The 10,320-nt window shown below is 37.6% G+C and overlaps 2 protein-coding genes across 2 annotated transcripts in view; both read right to left on the bottom strand.

Moving 5' to 3' along the window:
• Nucleotides 1-5,082, bottom strand: part of SECISBP2 (SECIS binding protein 2) — a 32,488-nt gene extending 27,406 nt beyond the window's left edge. The window contains exon 1 of the mRNA XM_039361425.1: nt 4,928-5,082. Within this exon, the coding sequence (XP_039217359.1) occupies nt 4,928-4,957 (30 nt within the window). The 5' untranslated portion in view covers nt 4,958-5,082. The remainder of the gene's footprint in view (nt 1-4,927) is intronic.
• Nucleotides 5,083-7,596: 2,514 nt separating this feature from the next.
• CKS2 (CDC28 protein kinase regulatory subunit 2) lies at nt 7,597-9,439 on the bottom strand. Its single transcript, XM_039361417.1, has 3 exons — nt 9,280-9,439; nt 8,395-8,522; nt 7,597-7,897 (listed from the first exon to the last, which is right to left on the bottom strand). The coding sequence occupies exons 1-3, from the start codon at nt 9,336-9,338 to the stop codon at nt 7,845-7,847; spliced, it is 240 nt and encodes a 79-aa protein (XP_039217351.1). The 5' UTR covers nt 9,339-9,439; the 3' UTR covers nt 7,597-7,844.
• Between the last annotated feature and the right edge of the window lie 881 nt (nt 9,440-10,320).

Consider the following 10,320-nt stretch of genomic DNA (forward strand, 5'->3'; position numbering starts at 1 on the left):
ATACTTTCAGATTATCCACAGAAAGTTAAAAACATTGTGTATGTACATGGGAGAAAATATGATTCTTCCGCTCTTGAAACAAGAATGAAGAAATTAAAATGCCAACTGTATATTTAACACTGCATCAGTAATTTAATGGCTCAAATACTTGCTTTAAAATGTGCACCTACACATACACACATTTATATAAGCATGGAACAACTATTTATACTGCATGAAGTACAAAAGATGGTTTTCTATCCATTTCAATGATCTCTTGATAATTACAAGCAGGAGGAAAGATATTATAGGCAGTAGAGATATAGAGCTTTTCTACCTTTGCTATTAAATTAAATTAAATACTTTCTATAGTATTTAAGTCCACACACTTTCTCCCTTTCTGCAATCTCTCTTCTTTTGCAGGAATCTCCTTACTATTCTTTTACCTCAGTTACAGTCTTGCATTACAAGTTTAAATGTCAGATGTAATTTAAAATGGAAGTCTGTGAAAGAGGACACATATGATGTTATTACACACCCCTAGCATATGTATCTATGTCTATGTATGTATGCATGTTTGTATATGTAGAGAGAAAGAAAATATCAGCATGGTGTAGCAATTAAACTGCTGAACTAGAAGCAGAGAGACAAGATTCAATCCTTCCTTAAGCACAGAAACTGGCAGATGACTTTGGGCCAATATCACTCTTTTTCATCCCTAGTTGGGGGAATTAAAAATATCTACCAATTCGTACTAGACCACCACAGTAGATAATAATCTGTAACATTCAGTGAAAAAGACTTCAACCTGCAATAGGGTTGATTCGAGCTGAAAATAATAATACAGTATGCATACACACTGTAGCGTGATTGCATTGGCTCTATATTAACTTTACACTTATATAAAGCAGCAACCAAAGCGAAGTAAGTCGTACAGCTAGCAGTTAAATGCCCATTCACTGTGAATCCTCTAGTGCAGTGATTCTCAACCTTTTTAATGCCGTGACCCTCAACCGGTCGTAAGTCGAGGACTACTCAACCGGTCGTAAGTCGAGGACTACTCAACTGGTGCAGCACCGTTTGCAGAATGGGACTTTTGGCGGGCTCAGCAGGGCAGAGACAGCCTGGACAATTCCTATTGGCTTTTGAAAGCCAATAGAATTAGACTCTATTCAAGAGAGTCTATTCTATTGGCTTTCAAAAGCCAATAGAATAAAAGGGAGTAGCACAGTTAAGGAAAAGGGGGGGGGGAAATGGCGGACTGCGTTGTTTGGCAACCCCCGTGAAATGGTCGTTCGACCCCAAATGGGGTCCCGACCCACAGGTTGAGAACCACTGCTCTAGTGGTTATTTCTAGAGACACTGCAGGAAACTTAAGTGTTTCAGTTCAGATTATGAATTGTTTATTAGTGCAGTCATAACCTGGAAAATTTATACTGATTACTTATAAGTGCATATTTAATCAAAAATTTAAATATACCCATTAAATCACATTGCAAAAATATTAAGCTAAAGTATGCTTACTGAATAATTTTTACATTTCTCTGACAATTTGAATATTGAAATAATTAAATATTTTGAAATTTGACATCACAGATTTTTTTTCCAGCGACTAGCTAATCATAATTACTCTTGTGATGAAATAAATAATTCATAAATTAAAACTGAAAAGAACATATACTATACAACCTTAGCCAAAGGGGAAGAATATATAAATAAGTTCACCCCATCCAAGTGAAATATTACATATTTCTACTTAAGATAAGTATAGATAAGCTTCTATAATATTCCCTATCATATTGTTGAAGTAAATTGGTTTACTCTGTCAGGAACCACAGTATCTACTGTTAATGTACTTGTATATGTTCTATTAAGTCATATGGAACCACACATTTATTGGTTCTTTCTCTAAGTGGAATAACTGTCTTTGGTTTGTTTTGAATGTATCGTGTTAGCCACAAAAATTCCTAGCACTGCTAATCACAGAGGATGTGAATAAACTTAAACCATAAGAACTCTCTTTGACTAGGAGTGCCAGGCAATATGGCAAAATTAAAGCAGAGAATATTTTTTTTCTGGCTACACTTTACTCTCAGAAAAGCTAGTAAATGCAGATAAGCATATTCACTAATAAGCAATACTAATGACATATTGCATCATCTAGTTTTAATTTGGCTTCCAATATTATTTTAAATAATCATCTATCTATATGCATCACTTGGACCCTTTGCATGCCAAGACATGTGTTCATGTCTATGAATTATAGCTCTTTTCCACAATAAACATATTGATTTAATAAATGGAAGAAGATATAATCCAGAAAAATCAACTTATGCATTCATAAGAAATATTTTTCCAGAGATGTACTTTGCCTGAGAATATGGATCTATCTTCAAAGACCCATTAGTCAAAATCAAAGCAAGACTTTATTTGTAAAAGTAAACTACAAATTAAATTTATGTCAATGTTGTTTCTGTATTTTAAATGTGAAAAAACAGTATTTCATATTTTTTTAAAAAAGACATACTAGGGCTAACCTAGGTTAACCTTATGCAGATCAGAGAATTTTTTTAAGCTTTTAAGTGAGCCATACAATAGGAACCTATACTTGGAAATCCCACTACTTAGAAATAATATTGTAAAATTCTTCTTCCCTTCTGCTCCAACTCATTCTATGAAGAACATAATGCTGAAGGAAAAAAAAATCTGGCATCTAAAAGGATAATAGGCTTAAGCCTGAAATTGACAAGCAAAAGTCAAACAGCCTGACGAAGTGCACCAATACTTGTAAAAGCCCATGCCACAATAAACCATCTAGCATATATTTCAAATCATATATTGGCATGTTAGATTTTTTTTACTTAAGAAATATTTTAAGTAAATAGAAGTATTTCTGGCCAGAAATATGACCCGAGAATGGAAAAGCAAGAGAAAGTTCAACTTTTGGTGTGCTTTGGAACCAGTTGTTACACAATTCAATCTATCAGGAGCACCTGTCCTCTGGAATGATATTCTCCAGAAATTTCTGTAGTTGCTATTTTTATGATGTTCTGGACTGAATGTTTTAAAGGTAACTATTCTCCCAGCCATGGAGTAGACTGTGGAGCCCTAGGTTGTATGTTTTCTGTACAATATGATGGAGACTGTCTGGACATATGGGATTTCCATTTTATTGTTTCCAATTGATAGCGTAAGCTATTTAGAGTTACTTTGGAGTTAGTTGGCCTCTACATCAAACAAACAAACAAACAAATTAGCGACTTCTCTACCACATATTATATACTATCTACCCAAGTAATAGTTTCATTCACAAAGCTTTAAAACATATATGAATGAGATTTCTGAAATATTATTCCCAGTATGAATTATGGTATCTCTGCAAAGAAAAATCAGGTTCCAAAGAAACATCCTTGTGATTGCTAAAAAGCCTATTGTTTATTGTGGTCCATGACCAATCAATGTTCAGAAGTATAACTTTTGATACCAATTATATTTATCTAGATGCCACCTTCTAAAATTCAATGTACCCTTTCCTTATTTAGCAGTTGCAATTCACTCTTTAAACCAGAAGAGAAATGACTAAGAGAGAGGCTGCAAAGACCACTAGTTGCTGCCATCTGTTTCTGATAAAGTCTTCTTGTGCAGTTTTGCCAATAAGTTACTCCAGTGTTCATTATTGTCAGACACACAAATGATAAGTGCATGCATTGGTCAGAATCCCCCCCCTTATATCTGCAATCATTAAAAGAAGTACCTGCTAAATAAGATATTTAATATAGATTAAATAGTAATCAGAAAAATCCAATTTCAGGCAATACTTCCTAAACTAACTGCTATCCTTCTCTCTCCCTGCCCCTTTAAACAGATGTGCCAACATTTTCAATTAGACTTCTTTTAACCAGCAGCAGAGGGCAGAACCTAGTCAAAATTCTGGAAGAAGACAATGGCAAACCATTTCTATATTATTATCAAGAAAATGATATGCTTGCACATTACCTAATTCCCGAGAGTTGAGCTCAATGTCAGGAAGCTTTTATGCTTATTTTAATTCAGCTTTATTTGAAATCATTTACATTTACAAACAGAATTACAATACTGTTTTATATTGTAAAGTACCTTATGTTATCTGAGACATTTCTTGAAAATCAGATAATATATTAACTGAATAAAATAAATAGGATCTTTTTATTGGAAAAACCACTGGCTACTGAACTTCAGCTTTTTGCGGTAAGTTTTGCCATTAACATGTGACCTTCCTTAAAAAACAAATGGAGAGAGAAATGGCAACCCTCTCACTGCTTTAGAGAACAGAAAATAAGTGTAAGGCCATTACACATTTGAAAAAAACAGGCAAGATTTTAACTTTAGCTCTCTTGGAAGTGGAATGGAATTCATTCATTTCCTGTAATGATAATGTTTACGTTCACAGAATATTTTAACAGTAAGCCATGGTTAACAAACACGCCGGTTTTATTCAAAGAACGAATCCAAAACGAAATGCCCCATTATGGCTTAAAGTAACGCATTTTGTTTGGCTTCGGGCTTTCCGCTGTAGTTCGTGAACTATGATTTAGCGGGTTATGAAAACACAAAGTGCGTCTTTTCCTAAGGGCCTCTAGCTGCGCCCACCGGAACTTCACTTTCATTTGCTGTCCGGTCCCTCTTTTCCTTCCGCAGAAAAAGGAAGGAATCCCCACCAGAACTGAAAAGGATCGTCATCTACCCCTTCACTTCGAGGCTCCCATTAGGAAGGGTAGAAGCGACGTGATTTACGTTAAGAAGAAACCTCAGACAGAGACTTCCTTTTCTTTGGCTTTACCGGGATCACGGGGGGGGGGGGAGTTCTTGCTGCCGGTTACATAACAACGGCCAGGAGGGCTTAAAACAAAAGCCGGTCTTTATTTTTAGTTCTCCGCAAACCCAGCCTGACCGCCGTTTCCCCGCTTACCTCATTGCCCGCTCCCCGTTGTGAAGTCATGGCGGGGGGAAAAAAAGAAAGGGGCAAGCAAAGGTCAATGCCTCGCTAACGGCGACTTTCCACCCTACCCTCCACCACAAACCCAGCTGGCGCGCACAAAAGCCGTCGAAGAGGCGACGCCAGAGTCTCTCGGGCTCGTGGCCAATCAGCAGCGGCATAGTCATCATATGAAGGTCGTCATGACGCCAGAGGCAAAGAGAAGCTTGTAGGCGGAAGTGACCGAACGTTCTCCCGAGAAAAATCGATCCGGCTCGCGCGGAAGCCGATCCGCAACCAGCTGCAAAGGGGGGCCGGCAGAGCAAGCCATCGTGAGAGTTGTTTTTGGTACGCAATCTCCGATAGGGTGACAAACACCTTGGCTTCTGAAACTACATACAACGTCATTGTCCTATTTTTCTGGAAGTTTATTTCAATAGACTTTTTTTTTCAAAATTAAGTCACATAAAACCCTATACATCTGAATTACCTTAGGAAGCTACTTTCATGTGGCACTTGATATTTAGCAAGCCTATACTATTATGTATCAGTAAGATCTCACCTATACTTGTTTGAATTTTCTAAACAAAAGACATTTTGGGGACCTGTTTGCCTCATGAAATGCACTGTACATATTTTAAGTGTATATTTCAAGTTTTATTTGGAGGGCTTAGAGTGGCATACAGGTTCCATGCAGTCTCATTCATTCTCTTCAATATTCTGTGTGAAGTCATGTTGAATGAATTATAAATGAGGATTTGAGCCTGAGGCTCCATAATGAACATCATACTGTATTGACATCATACTGTCAATAGTCACATCACATAATAAAGGTTAAGGGTTAGGATTAGTTTAGAAAAGGGAATCAATATGCCAAATGCTGGGGGGAAACAACACTTAGCACAGAAAAAGTGACAGTACTCACCAGGTGTTTTTTTTAATTTCAGTCTTAGAAAAGGATGTTCTATCAATAATTTCTGAAGATTTAGTAGGACTGTATCATGGAATTGCAAAGTTGGAAGGGACCATAAGGATCATCTAAGCCCAACCCTGTGTGACATGCAGAAAAACTAAAACATCCATGAGAAAAGGCCATCCAGTTATTAAAAATCTTTACATCAGGGGTGTCAAACTACCAGCCTGTGCCGGTTGCATCATATGAAGGCCCCAGCTCCGGCAATGCAAAAAAGGTCATGATACATCAAGACACATCACGTGACAATGGCGAGTTTGACACTTGTGCTCTGGGTAGAGAATTCACAATCTCCAAAAGGAGCCTGTTCCACTATTGTATAGCTCTATTAGAAAAGTTATTTAAACAATATATAGGTAACTGCAACTTATACTTATTTCTGGTCATTTTCTGTGGCCATGGAAGTTTTTGACCATCTTCTGACTTTTTTTTTTTGTTCTAAACATAGCTGCCATGCCTCCCTTTGTTCTCCCCATACAACTCAAATTCCTTTAGCCTATTTTCATTTTCATAAAGCATGTTGTCTCAATACAATTTTCATTACCTCCTCTGAATCCTTTACAGCATGGGTTGCTAACCTTTTGGCTTGTCTCAGGCTGCATATAAAATTTGTAATATAGTTTATATAAATATCACTAAAATCATGTTAAAACTTTATGAACTTGTAGCTATCCAGGACCACATGCAACCTGTGGGCTGGACATACCTGCTGTACAATAACCTGTTAATATCATTCAGGAAATGTAGACCTCTAAATCATACATGAAATTCCAGATGATTGCACAAGTACTAAATGGAATGACTTCATGCACCCTTGACACAATTCTTATAATGCAAGCCAGGCCTGTTAGCTCTAGTAATAGGTGTATCATACTGCTGACTCATGCTCGTCAATGACCACACCCAAGTCCTGCTCAAATGTAGTGTTTCCAAACAATTCTCCATGTTATATATAGGTCCCACATTTTTCCCATTCCTAAATGTAATACCTTAACAGCTGTATTAAAGGATATCTTGTTCGTTTCAGCTCAATCTTCCAACCTGTTGAAGTATGAGATTGATAAACAAGGTGATGGAATGTACATTTAAGTTTAAATCTCCATGGTCAGATGAATTGCATCCTAGAGAATTTTTAAGGAATTTGCTGTAGTCTGGCCAAATATTTGTTCTTGAGAAATTCCAGATTACTGGACAGACACCCCCAATTCTCAAAAAGGGAAGACATTTCCAGAACAGTAAGACTCATCATTCTAAAATCACTATTGGGGAAGGTTCTAGAGATAACAGAGCAATTGATCCATAAGCACTTTGGAAGCAAATTACCACAAATCAGTATGAATTTGTCAACTGGTTTTGCCCATGAGTCTTATTTTTTGAGATGGATAATTTTCTTAAGTTTCACAGCAGGTGGTATTTATGATTAGCTGATCTATTAGGAAATCTCAGATCTATAGGCTGGATCGGAGATATAAATAGGTCACCTGTTATTAAAAATTTTGGACAGCTATTCTTATACTGTATAGAAAATTAGATTGAAAAATTAAAATCCATGAAATACATACCAAGATTTAATTTTAAAAACAGGTTTATTTCATCAGACCTATTTTAGGAATTGAAAAGCCACAGGATGAATTGCTCTAACAGTTATAGAAAGATACATTGCTAATATAAACCAAAGATCATTGAAGAGTTTATGATCAACACATGTAAGTTGTAAACTTTATTGAACAAAATTGACAAGAGCAAATAGGCACTTGTTAACAATGAGAGTTCAAGATCATAGCAGCCAACTTAACTTTGCATTTTACTGAGCTCTGTTGCTGTGAATAATACAGCTCATGCACAGGTAATGACTTATTTGTACATTTTTCTCAAGTATTCACTGAATACTACCAACATATATACATTTGTACATAAAATTTCAGAAATTTAGAGAAGTTATTTTTGTTGGCCTTTTGGAAGTGGTCTTCTAAAAAGAAGGATATGTGGTTCTGCAAGAGAAAAACAGAAATTTGTTTATGACTGTTGTGAAAGCTTACACTTGCCAATCATGCTGATTAAACCCATCCCTTTATTACTGCCATTGTAACTGACTTGGGAAAGAAAATCCCCTTTCAAATATGTAACATAAGGTTCTACTCCAACATGTTTGAAACAAATTGTAAAGTCATATCACAACATTTCACTGTAAAATATTGATTAAAAGACATGAGGGTAAGCATAATGAAACAAAATGTATTGAAAATATTCTGTACCACAATATAATACATTACAATTAAATTTATTTCTCCAAAGAACTATACATTTTAACTCAATTGACATAGGACTCTCTATACATTTGTATTTTCCCCTTCAATTCCTGTATGATCACAAATGAAATGCATAAACATTTCAGTAGTTTATACAAACACCCCTCATTCACATCAGTGCAACAAGAAGTCTTTGGGGAAAATGTTTTCTAAAAATGTAACATCTGCATTTATTTTACCTGGTTCATGAATCATATAATGGACCCAGCCAAGACTTTGCTGAACACCAAGCCTTCTCCATTCTTCTTCAGTCATTAAATGTGTTTTTGGTACTTGCTTTGAGAGCTCCCTTGGCAGCATCACATGCCTATCACAATTAAAATGTATACATCACATTCACACAAAATGGTTAACTCAATATGCATGAACCCAGTCATGAGTAAAATAAAGTTTCCTATAAAAATTCATTGCTTTCAGGAAGTGATTGACATTCTTTAGAATCCTTCTTTAGCTAAAGCTATATAATCAGTAATGGCAACATTCAGATACTTTCAAAGTAGTATCTAATATTATGTTAAATATCCAATTCCACAGACAAGTCTTCAATATTCACACCCTGCACAATCAAGCTACTTTTCCAAATCTAGAAGATGCACAAGAAAGAACCATTAGTGCAGCCAACGCCCACTCAGTCATTAAGTTCCCTGAGGGTTAACCCTGGATCAGCCATTCTTTATTTTTTTCCAGAGTTTAGGTCAGGATAAAGAATTCAGGTGGAAAGGGAGAAAAGTTACTCCCTCGGAGGTCAAGTCTATAAAAACGTACTGCAGCAGCAGCAGGTTACTGTACTTTAGCAGTGTCTCAGCTCTTTTGCTGGCGGCTTCTATAAATGGGCAGAGAAAGATGATTTGGGGCATTGATGCCACCTTTCCCCGATGTTTCCTAAATAACCCCCGAAGCCCCCCAACTTTCTCTTTTGTTACAAAGTCTGAGGTGGCCAACTGCTCGCCGTTTCGTTTCTGTGTACTGAGGCAAAGGCAAATTGATGGAAAGCCGACTTCACCCATTTCCCTCCCGTCTCCCTCGGCACAAATGAAGTAACACGAGCCTCCCCGGTCCCGTACCGGTATTCGTAGTTCTCGTCGAAGTATTTATCCGAATAATAGATCTGCTTATGAGCCATTATGAAAGGAACGGCGGCGGCAGCGACCACAACGCTTCTGCTCCCGGCGAAATCCCCCTCCGGCCCCAGAGCTCGTCACTAACCGACTGCCGTGAAGGTAACTCGGCACCCGACCCAATTTGAATCCAACATCTCAGCGTTGATTGGAAGGGAGCCCTGGACTAATCGGAGCGCGCGCTGTCACGTGGCCGCGGTCTGTTGCTATTTGATTCTCTCCTAAGATTTGTCTCCGTTTCCACCAATCAGAGCGCGTAGGCGCCAAGGGGCAGCGTTGGGCGCCAAACATACTTGTTTGCAATGTTCGGACGTTGGTTATTGAGAACTGGCGGGTTTTGTTTATCTCCCTCTTACGAGGACAGAAGGAATGATCTACGAATCCACTGTCTCCGGCGGGGTGGTGGCCAAGAGCGGTTATTATTTTATTTTTACCATTGTTCTCGTAATGGCTGATCTTTGCACATAGCTACCGATCTTTTGCATATTATTTTTCAGAACAATTTGATTCTTTGGCGTGTTTCATTCAGAATTTAGTAAAACGAATCCCGGAGTCCAGGACTACAATCGAAGTAGGGTATTTAAAAAAAAAAAAACCACAACGATCACATTCTAGAACCAGTAATACATTGGGGAGCCATTTCATTCGTTTCCTAAAGCCAGTGTGAGAGAGAGTTGCATATAGGATTTGCAAGACTTTTTTTTTTTTTAATTTTCTGTCTCCCACTCCCGCTATTGAGTCTCCTGAAACAGGGAAGTGATCGGAGTCTTTGGTTGGCTCCGGTTCGCACCCCCATATCGGTTCCACCATCTCGGACCAGAAGGCCTTTTAACTTCACACCGTTGAGAATTGATTTAAATCTTCCTCCCGGAAGATCGACGGACTTTCCAACGTTGGGGAACGGTGGCTCAGACAGCCTTCCTCAATTTAGTGAGCTCTGACGGACTACGGTTCTAATCTCCGACTGAGTACCTTTGAATGATGGGA

Source organism: Crotalus tigris, unplaced genomic scaffold (genome assembly GCF_016545835.1).
Source record: "Crotalus tigris isolate CLP2741 ecotype Arizona unplaced genomic scaffold, ASM1654583v1 scf7180000019264.1261149, whole genome shotgun sequence".
Classification (NCBI taxonomy): Eukaryota; Metazoa; Chordata; class Lepidosauria; order Squamata; family Viperidae; genus Crotalus; species Crotalus tigris.

Bases quoted from the DNA above. Each gene is read 5' to 3' on its own strand.
- CKS2 (XM_039361417.1), bottom strand. From the start codon at position 9,338: ATGGCTCATAAGCAGATCTATTATTCGGATAAATACTTCGACGAGAAC. The intron at 8,523-9,279 runs GTACGGGACCGG...TAATTGTGATAG, and splicing joins GACGAGAACTACGAATACCG to GCATGTGATGCTGCCAAGGG. The intron at 7,898-8,394 runs GTAAAATAAATG...TTTCTCTTGCAG, and splicing joins TTATATGATTCATGAACCAG to AACCACATATCCTTCTTTTT.